We start from the raw sequence: 21272 nt of genomic DNA on the forward strand, positions 1-21272 counted from the left end.
TAGAAACATAATATAAATACAAATGATTATTCACTAAAATAGAATAGGTTGTGATACTGTACAGCAGGGGTCACCAGCGCGGTGCCCGCGGGCACCAGGTCGCCCGTAAGGACCAGATGAGTCGCCCGCTGGCCTGTTCTAAAAATAGCTCAAACAGCAGCACTTACCAGTGAGCTGCATCTATTTTTTTAATTGTATTTATTTATCAGCAAGCTGGTCTCGCTTTGCTCCACATTTTTAATTCTAAGAGAGACAAAACTCAAATAGAATTTGAAAATCCAAGAAAATATTTTAAAGGCTTGGTCTCCACTGTTTAAATAAATTCATTTATTTTATTACTTTGCTTTTTATAACTTTCAGAAAGACAATTTTAGAGAAAAAATACAACCTTAGAAATATTTTTAGGATTTAAAACACATATACCTTTTTACCTTTTAAATTCCTTCCTCTTCTTTCCTGACCATTTAAATCAATGTTCAAGTATTTTTTTTTATTGTAAATAATAATAAATATATTTTAATTTAATTCTTCATTTTAACTTCTGTTTTTTCGAAAAATAATATTTGTGAAATATTTCTTCAAACTTATTAATGATTAAAATTCCCCAAAAAATCTAGAAGAAATAATGATTTGTCTTTGTTAGAAATATAGCTTGGTCCATCCATCCATCCATTTTCTTCCGCTTATTCCCTTTCGGGGTCACGGGGGGCGCTGGCGCCTATCTCAGCTACAATCGGGTGGAAGGCGGGATACACCCTGGACAAGTCGCCATCTCATCGCAGGGCCAACACAGATAGATAGACAACATTCACACTCACATTCACACACTAGGGCCAATTTAGTGTTGCCAATCAACCTATCCCCAGGTGCATGTCTTTGGAAGTGGGAGGAAGCCGGAGTACCCAGAGGGAACCCACGCATTCACGGGGAGAACATGCAAACTCCACACAGAAAGATCCCGAGCCTGGATTTGAACCCTGGACTGCAGGACCTTCGTATTGTGAGGCAGACGCACTAACCCCTCTTCCACCGTGAAGCCCTATAATAAATATATTTTAATTTAATTCTTCATATTAGCTTCTGTTTTTTCGAAAAAATAATATTTGTGAAATATTTCTTCAAACTTATTAATGATTAAAATTCCCCCAAAAATCTAGAAGAAATAATGATTTGTCTTTGTTAGAAATATAGCTTGGTCCATCCATCCATCCATTTTCTACCGCTTATTCCCTTTCGGGGTCGCGGGGGGCGCTGGCGCCTATCTCAGCTACAATCGGGCGGAAGGCGGGGTACACCCTGGACAAGTCGCCACCTCATCGCAGGGCCAACACAGATAGACAGACAAAATTCACACTCACATTCACACACTAGGGCCAATTTAGTGTTGCCAATCAACCTATCCCCAGGTGCATGTCTTTGGAAGTGGGAGGAAGCCGGAGTACTTGGAGGGAACCCACGCATTCACGGGGAGAACATGCAAACTCCACACAGAAAGATCCCGAGCCTGGATTTGAACCCAGGACTGCAGGACCTTCGTATTGTGAGGCAGACGCACTAACCCCTCTGCCACCGTGAAGCCCTATAGCTTGGTCCATTTTGTTATATATTCTAACAAAATGCAGATTGGATTTTAACCTATTTAAAACATGTCATCAGAATTTTTAAATTAATCTTAATCAGGAAAAATTACTAATGATGTTCCATAAATTCTTTTTTTTATTTTTTTCAAAAAGATTCGAAATAGCTAGTTTTTTTTTTCTTTTTTTCGTTTGAATTTTGAATTTTAAAGAGTCGAAGTTGAAGATAAACTATGTTTCAAAATTTAATTTTGTGTGAATGTTGTCTGTCTATCTGTGTTGGCCCTGTGATGAGGTGGCGACTTGTCCAGGGTGTACCCCGCCTTCCGCCCGATTGTAGCTGAGATAGGCGCCAGCTCCCCCGCGACCCCAAAAGGGAATAAGCGGTAGAAAATGGATGGATGGAATTTCCATTTTTTATCCTGTTTTCTCCTCTTTTAAACCATTCAATTTAGTGTTTTTTTCATCATTTAAAGCGTTACTAAAACGGCCTTCTTTCATCTCTGTAATATCGCTAAAATTCGCTCCATTCTGTCCACTAAAGACGCTGAGATCATTATCCATGCGTTTGTTACGTCTCGCCTCGACTACTGTAACGTATTATTTTCGGGTCTCCCCATGTCTAGCATTAAAAGATTACAGTTGGTACAAAATGCGGCTGCTAGACTTTTGACAAGAACAAGAAAGTTTGATCACATTACGCCTGTACTGGCTCACCTGCACTGGCTTCCTGTGCACTTAAGATGTGACTTTAAGGTTTTACTACTTACGTATAAAATACTACACGGTCTAGCTCCATCCTATCTTGCCGATTGTATTGTACCATATGTCCCGGCAAGAAATCTGCGTTCAAAGGACTCCGGCTTATTAGTGATTCCCAAAGCCCAAAAAAAAGTCTGCGGGCTATAGAGCTTTTTCATTTCGGGCTCCAGTACTCTGGAATGCCCTCCCGGTAACAGTTCGAGATGCCACCTCAGTAGAAGCATTTAAGTCTCACCTTAAAACTCATTTGTATACTCTAGCCTTTAAATAGACTCCCTTTTTAGACCAGTTGATCTGCCGTTTCTTTTCTTTTTCTCCTATGTCCCCCTCTCCCTTGTGGAGGGGGTCCGGTCCGATCCGGTGGCCATGTACTGCTCGCCTGTGTATCGGCTGGGGACATCTCTGCGCTGCTGATCCGCCTCCGCTTGGGATGGTTTCCTGCTGGCTCCGCTGTGAACGGGACTCTCGCTGCTGTGTTGGATCCGCTTTGGACTGGACTCTCGCGACTGTGTTGGATCCATTATGGATTGAACTTTCACAGTATCATGTTAGACCCGCTCGACATCCATTGCTTTCCTCCTCTCCAAGGTTCTCATAGTCATTATTGTCACCGATGTCCCACTGGGTGTCAGTTTTCCTTGCCCTTATGTGGGCCTACCGAAGATGTCGTAGTAGTTTGTGCAGCCCTTTGAGACACTAGTGATTTAGGGCTATATAAGTAAACATTGATTGATTGATTGATTGATCATTTATTCCCGACAAAAAACATTCCGTAAAAGGAAAAAAATGTACGACGGAATGACAGACAGAAATACCCATTTTTTATATATATATATATATATGTATTTATTAAAGGTAATATGAGCAAATTAGCTATTTCAGGCAATTTATTTAAGTGTGTATCAAACTGGTAGCCCTTGGCATTAATCAGTACCGAAGAAGTAGCTCTTCGTTTCAAAAAGGTTGGTGAACCCGGCTGTACAGCAACAGCTTCCGGAAAGAAGCTATTTCTTAGTATTTTGGTCTTGGAATGCTTTGTTGTAGCCTCTGAGGGTAGAGGATCCATGAGGGTGTGCAGGGTGTGTGGAATCATGCTGTTGAACATGTCTGTTGTGACAATGCTGGTGTTTCAGGTGCCCGATAAGATTGAAGCTCAATGTTTATTCCTTCTCTGCAGAATGTTTGCAGAATATCTCCCTCTGAAAGTCCTTCATGATCAACGCCATGTTTGTTTGCAATAAGCAATAAGCTCAGGGGAAGTTCATGACAGACTTACAGCAAGACATAGGAGAAGACTGATTTTGTCATTCTAAGTCACCTACAGCACAGTACGGGTAGTCTTGCCTCTTGGGAGCGTTTTTTTTTTTTTTTTATCAGTCGTAGCGATTTTTTTAATGTTTTTGGATTTATCAGTGTGACGTCACAATTCGTCATATTGGCCCAATAATTATCAGATGATAATTATCGTGCACCCCTGTATGAAATGGAATCTCAGAAAAGCCTACTAGAAATGTGGAATGGACAGCAAAGTGATGGTTGTTGCGTGGGAAGGAATGGAAGAGGCAGTCAATCAATCAATCAATAGAAGATTAAAATAAAATTTAAAAAATCGGTCTTTGCCTGGGCCCTGGAGAGGAGGTGCAGACTGAGGCCAAGGGAAAAAAACAAATAAATAAAAAAAATAAAAAAACAACTCATAACCATGGTACACATCCCTCTTCCATGTGTGTAAGAGGGAAACATCAAACATCAAAGAACACAGAGGACATTAAAGACATTAAAGCAGCAGATACAACCAGACACTTCTACATACAGCTATGAATAAAAAGTAAAAGAAACATATCCTCTGCGGTGTTCCACGCCATCGTCTGCTGGGGAGGAGGGAGCATGGTCAGAGACAGAAGCAGACCCAACAAAGCAACCAAGTCAAGTCAAATCAGCTCTGTTATTTTCCGTTTTTTCGACTGTTTTCCGGTACCTTTGAGACATCATGCCTAGTCGGTGTGTTGTCGGAGGGTGTAACAACACGAACATAGACGGTTTCAAGTTGCAACAGTGGTCAAAAGATGCGAAAGTCCCTCGTTTGTTCCGCACACTGTACCGACGACAGCTATGCTACGACAGAGATGGCAAGAATGTGTGGATATCCTGCGACACTCAAAGCAAATGCATTTCCAACGATAAACTCAAGTGTGCTAATCAGACATATTTGGTCACGGCATGACTGCAAGCTAATCGATGCTAACATGCTATTTAGGCTAGCTGTATGTACATATTGCATCATTATGCCTCATTTGTAGCTATTTTTGCATCCAGCCTTTCCCTCCACCCACATTTAATGCCAAACAAACACATACCAATCGTTGGTTAGAAGGCGATCGCCGAATTCGTCTGCGCTTCCTCCCGTGCCGCTGTCTGTCGTGATGTGGCTCAATAGCTTCAGTTGCTTCTTTAATTTCGTTTTTGGTACATGCCTCCTCACTCCAGCTATCTGTTTCAACACGTGCCTAATCTGTTGAATCGCTTACGGCGCTGAAATCCGAGTCGGAATCCGAGCTACTATGCTATACCTTTCTGTGCAATCCGCCATGTTTGTTTCTGGTGGCTTCACACAGTGATGTCACAGGACAGTAGACGGGTGGATATAGCGATGGTGTAAATCAGGCATTTTGAATCCGTTTTTCATGATATTGTGTGATGGGTAAAATTTTGAGAAAAACTTTGAAAAATAAAATAAGCCACTGGGAACTGATTTTTATTGGTTTTAACCCTTCAGAAATTTTGATAATGTTCCCCTTTAACAGAGAAATGGCCTGCATGTGATTGCCCCTCATCTTCACTTACGGTTTCAAATGAAGTTAACCATCAATATTTTAGTAAAAAAGAGTTGGCTATGCAAATTGTGTAGCAAGGCAGAGAGACATTTATATTCATATATTTATATTCATATATATTTACTAGGGCTGTGAATTTTTGGGTGTCCCACGATTCGATTCAATATCGATTCTTGGGGTCACGATTCGATAATATATCCCTTTTTTCGATTCGATTCGATTCTCAATTCAAAAACGATATTTTTCCGATTCAAAACGATTCTGTATTCATTCAATACATAGGATTTCAGCAGGATCTACCCCAGTCTGCTGACATGCAAGCAGAGTAGTATTTTTTATTTTTTTTTAACTTTTATAATTGTAAAGGACAATGTTTTATCAACTGATTGCAATGATGTAAATTTGTTTTAACTATTAAACGAACCAAAAGTATGACTTATTTTATCTTTGTGAAAACATTGGACACAGTGTGTTGTCAAGCTTATGAGATGCGATGCAAGTGTAAGCCACTGTGACACTATTGTTCTTTTTTTTTTTTTTTTATAAATGTCTAATGATAATGTCAATGAGGGATTTTTAATCACTGCTATACTGAAATTATAACTAATATTGATACTGTTGTTAATAATATTCATTTTTGTTTCACTACTTTTGGTTTGTTGTGTTTGTATCTCCTCTCAATTGCTCTGTTTATTGCAGTTCTGAGTGTTGCTGGGTCAGGTTTGGTTTTGGAATTGGTTTGCATTGTTATGGTATTGCTGTGTAGTGGTTTGTTGGATTGATAAATAAAAAATAAAAAAAAAATTGATTTTTTAAAAATGAGAATCAATTCTGAATCGCACAACGTATTCGAATCGATTTTTTCCCACACCCCTAATATTTACCATTAAAAGCGACCCTCTTGTGATGTGGTCCTCAATAAAAACGAGTTTGACACCCCGGATGTAGATTAAGGCTGATGTGTTAAAGTGTTCCCTGGACAATTGATTATGCTGTTTGTGTCCAGGCGTGTTTGGCAGCAGGTGACAGCATCTCTGCGGGCGGGGAATATGGATGAAGCCACGGAACACAAACACCGCCTGGAGGAGAGGCAGCGAAGCGAAGGCAAACAGAGATCTGCTAACAAAACTCCTTGGAACCCCCAATATTTCATCCAAGAGGTGAGAAGAAGCAGAGACGTTAAAGTAATTTCATAGTTAATATTCCCAAGACAATAATGTTGTCATTGACTCTGACATTCATTGGAGTGGTTGTGAATGTGAAGGATATATTTAAATCAGTGGTGTCTAAACCTTGGCCTGCATGCCAAATGCAGCCCACTGACATTCTCAATTTGGTACGCGAGACTTTATTCTATCCACAGGAAGATCGAATTTATTTTAACAATCTGATAATTACGATGCTGCTATTATGTCGCCATCTAGCATACAACATGATTAATTCGGGTGTATGACCTTTAATTATTATTATTATTCTACAGTATTCACCTTTATGACCCAATGCTAATAACCTTCCCTAGTCATGGTGCAAAAAAATACCATCAAAAATCCAACCAACACACAATGTGAACAGACAGGGTCACACATAACACAACCTGCTCACTGAACATTGTGGATATTATAAAAAAAACATCCATGCACCATTAAAAAAAAATCTAAATTACATCCATTACAAAGCATGATGGGAAACATGCAAAACACTATCCACACTTTTAGCATTTTAGCTGCTTGATATATCTGATTGATTACAAAACTTTAAGAAAGTCGTCACGGACGTAAACAAGGTAGAAGTTAAACTTTAACATACTTTTAATATCCAATCATATTCATTATTTATAGATTATATTACAAAACCAGTGAAGTTGTAACGTTGTGTAAATCGTAAATAAAAACAGAATACAATGATTTGCAAATCATTTTCAACTTACCGTATTTCCTTAAATTGCCGCCGGGGCGCTAATTAATTTAAAACCTCTTCTCACTCCTGCGCTTACCAAAGGCATGCGGTAACAGTAAGCATGCGCTAATTATTTTAAAACCCTTTTTTCACTCTGGCACTTACCAAAGGCATGCAGTAAAAATTTGAGTGTGATGTAAGCTTGGACCTTAAATCCTAGTGAATAGCTCTTAATCTTCTTCCCTTTATGTGATTTTAAATTACCGGTATTGAAATCAGCCTCCTCCATTTTAAAAATGATGACAGGGGAAGTGTCACTCGTGATGTCACGAGTTGGACCAGGCGGTAATAATAAGCATGCGCTAATTATTTTGCAAAGCGAGTTTGACCCGGCAGTAATTCAAGGCAGGCGCATACTATATGCCCTGCAGCAATTCAAGGAAATACTGTATATTCAATTTAATAGCCTGCTAAGGCAAGATATTTAACATTCAAACTGGAAAACTTAGTTATTTTTTTAATATTATATCATTAGGAATTTGATGCATGCAACATGTTTCAAAAAAGCTGGTACAAGTGGCAATAAAGACTGAGAAAGTTGAGGAATGCTCATCAAACACTTATTTGGAACATCCCACAGGTGAACAGGCTAATCGTGAACAAGTGGGTGCCATGATTGGGTATAAAATCAGCTTCCATGAAATGCTCAGTCATTCACAAACAAGGATATGGCGAGGGTCACCACTTTGCGAACAAATGCGTGAGCAAATTGTCGAACAGTTTAAGAACAACATTTCTCAACGAGCTATTGCAAGGAATTTAGGGATTTCACCATCTGCGGTCTGTAATATCATCAAAAGGTTCAGAGAATCTGGAGAAATCACTGCACGTAAGCAATGATATTATGGACCTTCGATCCCTCAGGCGGTACTGCATCAAAAAGCGACATCAGTGTGTTAAAAATATCGCTAAACGGGCTCAGGAACACGTCATAAAACCACTGTCAGTAACAACAGTTTGTCACTACATCTGTAAAAGCAAGTTAAAACTCTACTAAGCACTCTACTATGCAAACCGAAAGCTATTTATCAACAACACCCAGAAAAGCCGCCGGCTTCGCTGGGTTGAGCTTATCTAAGATGGACTGATGCAAAGTGGAAAAGTGTTCTGACGAGTCCACATTTCAAATTGTTTTTGGAAACTGTGGACGTCGTGTCCTCCGGAACAAAGAGGAAAAGAATCATCCGATTTGTTATACACTGTAGGCGCAAAGCTCAAAAGCCAGCATTTGTGATGGTATGGGGGTGTATTAGTGCCCAAGGCATGGGTAACTTACACATCTGTGAAGGCACCATTAGTGCTGAAAGGTACATACAGGTTTTGGAGCAACATATGTTGCCATCCAAGCAACGTTATCATGGACGCCCTTGCTTATTTCAGCAAGACAATGCCAAGCTATGTGTTACAACAACGTGGCTTCATAGTAAAAGAGTGCGGGTACTAGACTCGCCTACCTGTTGTACAGACCTGTCTCCTATTGAAAATGTTTGACGCAATATGAAGCCGAAAATACGACAACTGAGACCCCGGACTGTTGAACAACTTAAACTGTAAATCAAGCAAGAATGGGAAAGAATTCCACCTGAAAAGCTTCTGTGACGATTGCGTGGCATCGTGGTGATGCGGGTCGTTCTCTCAGGGATGCAGTCGGGCTCGAACACAGCGTGAAGGTAAGAAATAATTGATTTATTCAACAAATAAAAACAGACTTAGTCAAAACAAACAGAACTAGCATGGGAGCTAGAAAAAAACAAAAGCGCTAGCATGGGAACTAGAGAAATAACAGAAAAACTTGCACAAGGCACAAAAGGGACAACAAAACTACTAGCACGGTAGCTAGAGGAGCAAAGGCTTAGCACGGAAGCTAGCAAGAACAGATTTAAAATCGGAATCGAGGATCAAGGTCGTCACTGTAGTGCGAACACAAATTAGGAAGCAAGAACGAGTGGACAAAAATAAAGACAGTAATCAAGAGGCAGGTGCGCGTCAAAAGCAAGAGGCAGGTGAATCTAATGAGTAACTATGGTAACTGGATAAACAAGGAAGTACAACCAGGAACAAAGTCAAACAGTAGCAGAACATAATACAAAAAAGACTCAAACCCAAAACATAATATGATCTGGGCAGCGGATCATAACGGCTTCAAAAATTGGTCTCCTCGTATCCCAAACGTTTACTGAGTGTTGTTAAAAGGAAAGGCCATGTAACACAGTGGTAAAAGTGCCCCTGTGCCAAATTTTTTGTAATGTGTTGCTGCCATTAAATTCTAAGTTAATACATTTTTTATTTTCAGTTCAAACATCAAATATCTTGTCTTTGCAGTCCATTCAATTGAATACAAATTGAAAAGGATTTGAAAATCATTCTATTCTATTTTTATTTATGAATTACACAACATGCCAACTTTACCAGTTTTGGGTTTTGTAGAAAAAGTGTTCATATTTCACAAAAATACTTAAGTATGTTGCAAGAGAACTACTCTGACAAGTACAATATATCCAAAAAACATTCATGTTTGCTACATAGTGTGTTTGGAAATACGGTATACATATCCAGTATACATTTTGTGTGTTTTTGTGGGTGTGCAGGGTGAAGCGTGGGTGTACCACAACCCGCTGTGGAAAGTTCTGGACCAGAAGCCTTGAAAGAAGATCAAAGAGGAATCATCAACATAAGTGAATTCAAATCCCAAAAAGACAATCAAACTTTCAAACAGGATACATCTCAGCTCGAACTGAACTAATCTCAACATTTTACCTTTGTGCTCGTAGACGCTTCTAAGGCCTTTCACCGTGTACAGCAGGGGTGTCCAAACTTTTTGCACTGAAGGCCGCACAATGAAAAATCAAAGCATTCGGGGGCCATTTTGATATTTTTCATTTTCAAAACCAATACAGTATAGACATTTTTTTTTTTTTTACCTTTAGTGTTCCCCTCCTGTTCTCAGTCATAAACAGGTCATATATATATATATATAAATATATATATATATTTATGTATTTTTTTATTTTTTTATTTATTTATTTTATTTTTAATTGAAGGATGTTTTATATACTTTTTGTCAAAGTAAACAGTTTTGTATGGTAAAGACAAAATATGAAATACTTCCCCAAGAAAATTTTGTAAATGTAAAGTAATGAAAGAAGAAAATAATATGTATGTTTGTATGTGTATATATACGTATGTATGTGTATATATATATATATATATACACACGTATGTGTGTATGTGTATATATATATATATATATACACACGTATGTGTGTATGTGTGTATATATATACACGTATGTGTGTATGTGTGTATATATATATATATATATATATATATGTATATATATATATATATATATTTATATATTTATATTTTTAATCGTAGGATGTTTTATATACTTTTTGTCTAAGTAAAACAGTTTTGTATGGTAAAAACAAAATATGAAATATTTCCCCAAGAAAATTTTCCAAAGTGAAATATTTAGTATCAAGTAATTTGAGACTTAAATTGTTCTATAATTCATAAAACCATTGATTTTAATTAATTTAAATAAAAATAATAATGACAGTTTTAATCACACATTTTCTATTAAGTAAAAAGGCGGGGGGGGGGGGGGTCATAAAATAGATTTTTTTAAAATACGGGTCTTACAATTATTAGTTTTACTTTCAACGCTCAAGACTTTTGATCAAGTTGAGATCCATCCATCTATTGTAATTTTTTTAAAATTAATTTTTCATGTTTTTTTTTTTGCCCTTTTTGTCAAAGAAAACTTTGTATATGCAATATTTTCCCCCCAAAATATGTCAAAGCAATATTTTGGATGTGAAGTAATTGGAGGCTTGATAATAATTGTAATATTATTCATAATAATAAATATAATCAAATACATAAAATGTAAAAAAATAATTTAAAAAATCAAATATTCATAACAACATTGATTTTTATTAATTTTTATTTTTTGAGAAATGACAGCTTTAAAGAAAAAAAAACTGATAGTTTTGTTATTAGAGTCGACATTGCAACTTTTTCTTGTTACATTTCACCAGTATGCTTTTTCAAATAGTATTTTCAGAATGTACCACGGGCCGCACTTTGGACACCCCTGGTGTAAATCCTGAAAAGTTATTTTATAAATTACACAACAGGAGTTTCAAAATACGTACTGAGAATGTTTGTGTTTTGCTGGCTCAGCAATATGTTGTGGTTTTTATGGTTTTGTACCTTCAAATAGTTGACAAGACTCTGCAACATCGCGTGGACATCGGGGGCGGTACCTCTAGATTGGCAGACCGGGGTGGTGGTTCCTCTTTTTCAGAAGGGAAACCAGAGGGTGTGTTCCAACTATCGTGGGATTACACTCCTCAGCCTTGCCGGTAAGGTCTTTTCAGCTGTACTGGATTGGAAGCTACGCCGGATAGTGGAACCTCAGATTCAGGAGGAACAGTGTGGTTTTCGTCCTGGTCGTGGAACTGTGGACCAGCTCTATACTCTCGGCAGGGTCCTCGAGGGTGCATGGGAGTTTGCCCAACCAGTCTACATGTGCTTTGTGGACTTGGAGAAGGCATTCGACCATGTCCTTCGGGAAGTCCTGTGGGGAGTGCTCATAGAGTATGGGGTAACGGACTGTCTGATTGTGGCGGTCTGCTCCCTGTATGATCAGTGTCTGAGCTCGGTCCGCATTGCCGGCAGTAAGTCGGACTCGTTTCCAGTGAGGGTTGGACTCCGCCAAGGCTGTCCTTTGTCACCGATTCTGTTCATAACTTTAATGGACAGAATCTCTAAGCGCAGTCAGGGCGTTGAGGGTCTCTGGTTTGGTGGCTGCAGGATAAGGTCTCTGGTTTTTGCAGTTGATGTGGTCCTGATGGGTTCATCTGGCCAGGATCTTCAGCACTCACTGGATCGGTTCACAGTCGAGTGTGAAGCAACTGGGATGAGAATCAGCACCTCCAAATCCGAGTCCATGGTTCTCGCCTGGAAAAGGGTGGAGTGCCATCTCCGGGTTGAGGAGGAGATCTTGCCCCAAGTGGAGCAGTTCAAGTACCTCGGAGTCTTGAGTGAGGGCAGAGAGGATCGTGAAATCGATAGGCGGATCGGTGCGGCGTCTTCGCCGTATCGATCCGTTGTGGCGAAGAAGGACCTGAGCCGGAGGGCAAAGCTCTCAATTTACCGGTCGATCTACGTTCCCATCCTCACCTATGGTCATGACCTTTGTATTATGACCATAAGGACAAGATCACGGGTACAAGTGGCCAAAATGAGCTTCCTCCGCCGGGTAGAGATAGGGTGAGAAGCTCTGCCATCCGGGAGGGTCTCAAAGTAAAACCGCTGTCCCTCCACATCGAGAGGAGCCGGATGAGGTGGTTCAGGCATCTGGTCAGGATGCCACCCGAACGCCTCGGGCACGTCCGACCGATAGGAGGCCACAGGGAAGACCAAAGACGCGTTGGGAAGACTATCTCTACCAGCTGGCCTGGGAACGCCTCAGGATCCCCCGGGACGAGCTGGACGAAGTGGCTGGGGAGAGGAAAGTCTGGGCTTTCCTACTTAGGCTGCTGCCCCCGCAACTCGACCTCGGATAAGTGGAAGAAGATGGATGGGTACCTTCAAAGACTCCAGAAGGAACATGACATCAGACTGCTGCCTTTTTGTCGTCCAGCTGACGGACCCACAAACTTAACATTGGTAATAGCTATTAATAAAGGTAGTTAATAACATTGGTAATAACTGCAAGCAAACATGTTCAGTAGGCATCAACACATACCTATGAGAATCTGGCTCTTGATGCTAAGAAGACCCTTATCTCCCCGCATCGGTCCTGTCCTGAGAACCAGACCTCCTAGGGATGGAAATTAAAGAGTGAAGGAGGTTAGTTACTTCGATGATCAGACATTTTTTGTTATCTAATCTGCATGCTATATATTTAAGGTAGCAGTAGAGTGTAAAAACAAGTTGACTTTATATACTTAATCCATCCATTTTTTTTCCCCGCTTGCCCTTTAAACCGTATTCAATTGTATTTACCATCTGCAAAGTATGTGAAAATACCGTGTAAACACCACAAAATGCCAGAAATTCGGTCGGCCATCTTCAGCAATTCTTGTAGATTCTACGCCACTGTAGTAACACTTCAGCACTCTGACTATATTATTAGATCAGTCACACTGGAAATACGCACAAATTGTAAAGAGATGTGCCGTTTATCATTCACAATCCTTATGTAGGACAAGAACACATATGCTTGGCTTTGTCTATGGTTTCTAAATGGTAACTAAATATCTAACAATTCAGTCAACAGATGGAGGGTCCTCTGTTGCGTTCATTATACCCTCTAAAAACATCCAGAAAGCGCCAAAAATATTCCATTCACATGTCGTGACTTGAATATTAACCAAATATGAGTGATATTGTTGTTTAAAGCACCAACGCAGACGGACTATTTTAGCAGCGCATTGATAGCGGCGAACTAATGCTATCTTACGCCGCTAATGTTGACACACTAAAAGCCGGCGGCAGCTTCTGCTTGGTCTCAAACTTGCTAAAAGTAAATTCTGGATTATAATTCATGCATCTCTCACCTGGTAGTATAGAAATGGGGCCATGGACCAAAAAGCTGGTCCACTTTCACATGGCCAAAACCTTGTTTAACCCTTTGCGAAGACTGATTCTTCATCTAAACGAAATTATGTGAGCGTCCTATCGGTCGACATCCCAGCAAGAGTATAAATATTACAGTAAGTGTTTGTTTTATTATGTTTTATTAAGGTTGGTATATATTTTTAGCACCCAGCAATGCTGCTAATGCTATGGTGTCAAAATAAAGTTACATCCGTTTAGTACTCGGCCTCTAAAACTTTTTGCTCATCCTCTTTGTGTTCCGACTCAAAAACTTAAGGTTCTGGATCATAATTCTTCCCAAAATAATCGTTGTTGGCTTTCACAAAGTCTTGCTTGATTAAAATTGTTGTTGAAGGGGAAGGGATCTGTGGTTCTTCCTCTATGTCACAGATCACAGGACTGGCTTCCTCATTACCTCTCAAAAATGGCTCGGGAAACGCTGTGAGATTGATTCTATTTTGATCATATCTATTTACTCGGAAACTTTGGAAGTCTTTTTATGTCATACATTAGATACAGTATATAGGATAACAGCTTCATTATGGAGGGAACTTGTTTTTCCACTCTACTGCCACTTTTAAGGCCTACTGAAATGAGATTTTCTTATTTAAACGGGGATAGCAGGTCCTTTCTATGTGTCATACTTGATCATTTCGTGATATTGCCATATTTTTTCTGAAAGGATTTAGCAGAGAACATCGACAATAAAGTTTGCAACTTTTGGTGCTGATAAAAGAGCCTTGCCTGTACCGGAAGTAGCAGACGATGTGCGCGTGACGTCACGGGTTGTGGAGCTCCTCACATCCTCACATTGTTTACAATCATGGCCACCAGCAGCGGGAGCGATTCAGACCGAGAAAGCGACGATTTCCCCATTAATTTGAGCGAGGATGAAAGATTCGCGGATGAGGAAAGAGGGAGTGAAGGATTAGAAAAAATAAAAAAGACTATACAGTGGGAGCGATTCAGATGTTACTAGACAAATTTACTAGGATAATTGTGGAAAATCCCTTATCTGCTTATTGTGTTACTAGTGTTTTAGTGAGATTATATGGTCGTACCTGTACAACCTGAAGGTCGGCCCCGCACCTTTTTTTCAGCACCAGTCGACGGGTAGTGGCGATGCCCATCTCTGCCCTTCGCAAGGGACCCTCTTCGAAACACGATCTTTCGAAATGATCGCTGCATAATACACTGTAATTTGTGTGTGTGGTCTAATTCAACCGTGTTCGCTTGACCGCTCTGTTCCATAGTAAAGCTTCACCGTCATCTTTCGGGAATGTAAACAATGAAACACCGGCTGTGTTTGTGTTGCTAAATGCGCCCGCAATACACCGCTTCCCACTTACAGCTTTCTTCTTTGATGTCTCCATTGTTTACTGAACAAATTGCAAAAGATTCAGCAACACAGATGTCCAGAATACTGTGGAATAATGCGATGAAAACAGACGACTTATAGCTGGGAACGATGCTGGAACAAAATGTCCTCTACAATGCGTGACGTCACGCGCACGCATCATCATACCGCGACGTTTCAGCAGCATACTTTGGTGCGAAATTTAAAATTGCAATTTAGTAAACTAAATTGGCATGAGTCGCAATGTTAGGATTTCATCATTGATATATAAACTATCAGACTGTGTGGTCGGTAGTAGCGGGTTTCAGTAGGCCCTTAAGATCTTTGACCAAGACCACAAGAAAAGCCTCTTCTTACCAGGAACCAGACCTTGTCCTCTTGCTTCTTCCTTCCCTACGTAAAGATGATTCTTCTCTTCAATCCACCTACTAGGAAATTACCAAAATTATTATTATATATTAGAGGTGTATCGAGTCGCTTTAACGATTCAATTCAGAATTTGAGGTTGCCGATACGATTCAAGGACGATATATATATTTTTTTTAGAATGATACCATCCAAAACTTTTGAGTGAGTTGAAATGAATTCAGTCATTGTTTTTATCAAAACAGATCAAGCAGTGTGAGTGGGAAATAAATAGTAGCTACTACAGGTGAACTTTCCTATATTGCTGTTATTTCTTGTAAGGAATGATGTATTCATGAATTATGATACAAAACAAACATGTAAACAACAATTCATGTTATTTCTTTTGAGGAATGATGTATACTGTACATTAATTATAATGTAAACAAGTAATCAACAATTATTGTTATTTGTTGTAAGGAATGATGTATACATGAATTATGATACAAACAAACAAATAAACAACAATTATTAAACAATGCATTCACATCTTATTTGAATAAAGCGCAAGCAACACTTTAGCTTGAATTAACAAGAGGACACCTTTTCTGATCACATTTTCAGTATCCAAGAAGCTTTCTATAAAAGTACAGTAGACAACATATGAACAGTAGATTTAGCTGTTACTTATTTTTTGGGTTTACAACATAAAATAATACAATATTATTATTAAAAATAAAGTGTGACCAACATCTCTTCAGTAGATTTACCTTCTACTTGTATTGTTGTTTTTGACATAGAAACAGAGGTGGGTAGAGTAGCCAGAAATTGTACTCAAGTAAGAGTACTGTTACTTTAGAGATGATTTACTCAAGTAAAAGTAAGGAGTAGTCACCCAAATTACTTGAATAAAAGTAAAAAGTATGTTGCGAAAAAACTAACTTTTAATGATGATGGCAACAAGTAATGCACAAAAACATAAAAATAGCAATGAAAAAAATTCAGAGCCAGGAATATCTTTTAAGCAACTAAAACAATAATATATATTAAATATTATATACTTGGTTTTACACTGTATTGAAAAAAAATTGAAAATGAATTTTACCTTTGCAACCTCATTATACTATTGGCTAAGTTTTATATTCATCTATGTAAATTTTTTGATACTCAACCTGTTTTTTGTGCCTTTAAAAAAAGATTTATAGCTCTATATTAAAACACCCTACCTCTAACAACCAAAAATCTGTGAAAACGATGATGCAGTGTTCCAAATTTAAGTTATTTACTGAGATTGAGCTTCGGGATATTTTTCGGTCTCATCACAATTAAAAGCTTGCCAAGGGAAAAAATCCCCCTTCCCTGACAAAATCCTGCTCGCAGGCTAACTACTTAGCTAAAACGCTAGCTCAGTGGTTGTCTAGTACAGTGGTTCTCAAATGGGGGTACGCGTACCCTTGGGGGTACTTGAAGGTATGCCAAAATATGCTAAAAATAGCAACAATTTAAAAATCCTTTATAAATATATTTATTGAATAATACTTCTATAAAATATGAATGTAAGTTCATAAACCGTGAAAAGAAATGCAACAATGCAATATTCAGTGTTGACAACTAGATTTTTTATGGACATGTTCCATAAATATTGATGTTAAAGAAATATTTAAAAGTAAATTGATTCATCCAGATGGATCTCTATTACAATCCCCAAAGAGGGCACTTTAAGTTGATGATTACTTCTATGTGTGGAAATCTTTATTTATAATTGAATCACTTGTTTATTTTTCAACAAGTTTTTAGTTATTTTTGTATCTTTTTTTCCAAATAGTTCAAGAAAGACCACCACAAAATAGCAATATTTTGCACTGTTATACAATTTAATAAATCAGAAACTGATGACATAGTGCTGTATTTTACTTCTTTATCTCTTTTTTTCCAACCGAAAATGCTTTGCTCTGATTAGGGGGTACTTGAATTAAAAAAAATGTTCACAGGGGGTACATCACTGAAAAAAAGGTTGTGAACCCCTGATGTAGACCACAAGGTAGTGTTTTGCATGTATAAAAATATCATAATATGACCCCTTTAATAAATGATCTTGACTCTGCTTTACTGAGAGGTACCTTCTTGTGCTGCCTGCTTTGCCAGCTGATCTGCCAATTAATTTCCCTTCAAGCCTCTGTGCACTCACTGGAAGCCATAATAACTTTACACCGGTACACTCTCAAGCCTGAACAGTATTTCATACATGTCACTACCTATTTATTGTCCGTTTGGCGACTTTAAATATTGGATATAGATTAAAGCTGACCTTGAGTCGGAGCAGACCACACCACCTTTTTTAGCTGACTCTGCTACCCATTGTAATGCTGCTGGGATTGCCAATAACTCCACTGTAAACACTGCCAAATGGATAAGACAGGATAGGTCTTTATTGTCATTGCACAAGTACAACGAAACTTTGTTTTCAGCACAAACCTGTTCAAGATTAGACAAACAGTGTACAGGGTTACAGAACAAGAACGCTGATGGGTCGCCATAAGGCGCTCCGTAAAAGATGGGAAAAAGGTAAACACTGGGGAAGGATGAGTAAAAAAATACAATCCAGACTGGGCTCCTAAGGGGGCCCAGTCTGGAGTGGGAAAAAACCTTCATAGCAAAGCACATATACATATTACAACAGACATTTCGAGATATCTAGCAACAGAGGGAAGGTAGTTCAAGGTCATGGTGGTAGGTCGCAGCTCTCAGGCGCTGACCATACATTCATCACCCCTACGGGATTTGCGTCGAGGGCGTTGGGTTGGGGTGGTGGGGGTGTGTATGTGTGGCGTATATTTTTGTGGATATGTGTGTGTGTGTTGTGTGTGTGTGTAAGCCCGTAGTGTGTCTCTGTTCCGCGGCCTTGGTGTATTGCAGTCGCTAGTCCAAAGTCAACAACAACAGGTGTGTGTCCATGAGAGACAAGAAGGGAGTTTGTTGTGTCTTCGCTGCGCTGTCCTTAGGGAGAGTCTCGAAGCCAGGGAAACAATCCAATTTAGAATGATTTTTATGCGGGTGAAAATAGAATTTTCTTTTCACCCTAAATTGTCTATGACTGGTACTCAAAACTTGTGGGGTAGACAGTCCGATGTAATCCAGAGTTCTTTCCGTATCCTCCAATCATTTGTGGCAGCTTTGGGGTACTTTGACGACTGCCAGCAACTTCCAATTTGTCGACAAACCAGAGCAACGCTTACTCCAATCAGCAGATGTCCTGTTGTCCTAATTCCGAATAGGTGGATATCTTCACGTCCTCGACAGAAATGGGTCGCCAGGCACGCGGCCCTCCTTCTTCTCCCGTGTGTCCAGCAACAACCGCTTCGTCACGACAGCAGGTTCTCCCAAAACCAAGATCTAGTCAATTTTGTTGAGGCCAGTAAATAGCTCCAATGTTTAGATTTGGAGAGCAGTGCAAAAAGTGGCAACAAGAAAGTTAAGACGAGACAAAACAAAGAAGCAAGAAGGAGAGATAAGGGAGAGGAAAGGGGAGCGTCCACCCTCGATGAGTGCCAAATGGTTTGTTGTTCGTTCTTTATATGTAATTTTGATATTTTTAGTTGGAAAACAAAGCCGAAAACACACACATATATACTGTGTGTGTGTGTATATGTATATATATATATATATATATATATATATATACATAACTTTGTGTCCACTTTGTATCAGAGGTGACTAAGTATCCATCCATTTCCTACCTCATTTTCTACCTCATGGCCACCTCATCGCAGGGCCAACACGGATAGACAGACTCACATTCACACACTAGGGCCAATTTAGTGTTGCCAATCAACCTATCCCCAAGTGCATGTTTTTGGAAGTGGGAGGAACCCGGAGTACCCGGAGGGAACCCACGCAGTCATGGGGAGAACATGCAAATTCCACACAGAAAGATCCCGAACCCGGGGTTGAATTTGGACTACTCAGGACCTCCGTATTGTGAGGCAGATGCATTAACCCCTGTCCCACCATGCTGCCTGTGACTAAGTATATTATTATTAATAATTACATTTTTACTGTTGGTGTTTTTTTTTCCCCAAGTAAGAATGGAATACAAATAAAATTAATAATAATAATGATTGTGTAACTGCATAACCTAGTGCAGGGGTGTCCAAAATGTGGTTTGGGGGCCATTTGTGGTGCGCACCTTGAGACTTATTGACATGTTGTTGGAAATAATACAACCTTAAAAATATAACAAAAATGGGCAAAATACATTTCGTCATGAGAAAAAGCTAAAATGTTGGTATTAATACCGAACAATTTTACACTTTGTAAGGTTGACATAAAGTCCTCACAAACTTTGATTTTTCAGTATGTTGCCCTTGTTGAAAAAAAGTTTGGAGACCCCTGATTTATTGTGTCAAAAATTCTGCCTGTACAAAAATATTAATGTTCAGCTAAATATTTAACAGTTTGTATTATTGTTGTAGTTTTTCAAATAAATTAATTCACAAGTTAGTATTATTTCATTTTGATTAACTTCCTAATCAAGCTTTGTTTACATTTGAACAATATTTTATTTTTTATTTTGAGATATTGTAATATTTTAGATCGGGAGTGTCTAAACTTTTTCTACATGCTGAAAAGTCAAGTATGGGGCGGGGAGGCATTTTGATATTGTATTATCTAAGAAAAAATTAAATATTATGTGTTAATGATAGTGACACTACACTTAATGATAGTGACTCTACATTTCTATGATAGTGACACTATACTTTTATGTTGGTGACACTACACTTTTTGATAGTAAAAACATCATAATGATAAAATACACTTTTGTGACAGTGTCACTACACTTTATAATAGTGACGCTACACTTTATGATATTGAAACTGCACTTTCAAAGAGTGACACTGTATTTTATGACAGTGAAATACACTTTTATGATATTGAAATGGACTTTATGATAGTGACACTACACTTTTGAAATAGTGACACAAGGCCAAAGATAAATTATTACAAAAAAGCATAAATGCAAATAACGTGTGGCAGAAGAGAGAACAATGTATTTAGTTATATAAAGATATATATTATCCCAGGCTTCCTGAGTTCAATCCCGGGCTCGGGGTCTTTCTGTGTGGAGTTTGCATGTTATCCCCGTGAATGCGTGGGTTCCCTCCGGGTACTCCGGCTTCCTCCCACTTCCAAAGACATGCACCTGGGGATAGGTTGATTGGCAACACTAAATTGTCCCTAGTGTATGAATGTGAGTGTGAATGTTGTCTGTCTATCTGTGTTGGCCCTGTGATGAGGTGGCGACTTGTCCAGTGTTTACCCCGCCTTCCCCCTGATTGTAGCTGAGATAGAATCCAGTGCCCCCCAGAACCGCAGAGGGAATAAGCGGTAGAAATGGATGGATGGATATTGTCTGTCTATCTGTGTTGGCCCTGCGATTAGGTGGCGACTTGTCCAGGTTGTACCACGCCTTCCCCCTGATTGTATCTGTAGGAAATGGATGGATGGATTATCTAAAAAAAATGCTATATATATATATATATATATATATATATATATATATACAGACTAAGTATATTGTTATTAATTATTAATTTTAAATTAAGCTTTTTTTTGCTTTATATTCTGATTTTTTTCGCTCTTTTTTTCGTACATTTCTTGTGTTGTTTTCTTTAGATATATATTAAGAATTGAAAATCCACAACTGTTTAAAGGCCTACTGAAATGAGATTTTCTTATTTAAACGGGGATAGCAGGTCCATTCTATGTGTCATACTTGATCATTTCGCGATATTGCCATATTTTTGCTGAAAGGATTTAGTAGAGAACATC

The 21272-nt window shown here is 38.8% G+C and overlaps 1 protein-coding gene across 1 annotated transcript in view; it reads left to right on the forward strand.

Annotated features, from left to right (window-relative positions):
- LOC133539942 (oxysterol-binding protein-related protein 10-like) overlaps positions 1 to 10081 on the forward strand; it is a 64832-nt gene extending 54751 nt beyond the window's left edge. Inside the window, exons 11-12 of the mRNA XM_061882322.1 lie at positions 6180 to 6333; positions 9718 to 10081. Coding sequence (XP_061738306.1) covers positions 6180 to 6333; positions 9718 to 9774 — 211 coding nt within the window. The 3' untranslated portion in view covers positions 9775 to 10081. The remainder of the gene's footprint in view (positions 1 to 6179; positions 6334 to 9717) is intronic.
- Positions 10082 to 21272: the final 11191 nt, after the last annotated feature.

This window comes from Nerophis ophidion, linkage group LG21, assembly GCF_033978795.1.
Source record: "Nerophis ophidion isolate RoL-2023_Sa linkage group LG21, RoL_Noph_v1.0, whole genome shotgun sequence".
Taxonomy (NCBI): domain Eukaryota; kingdom Metazoa; phylum Chordata; class Actinopteri; order Syngnathiformes; family Syngnathidae; genus Nerophis; species Nerophis ophidion.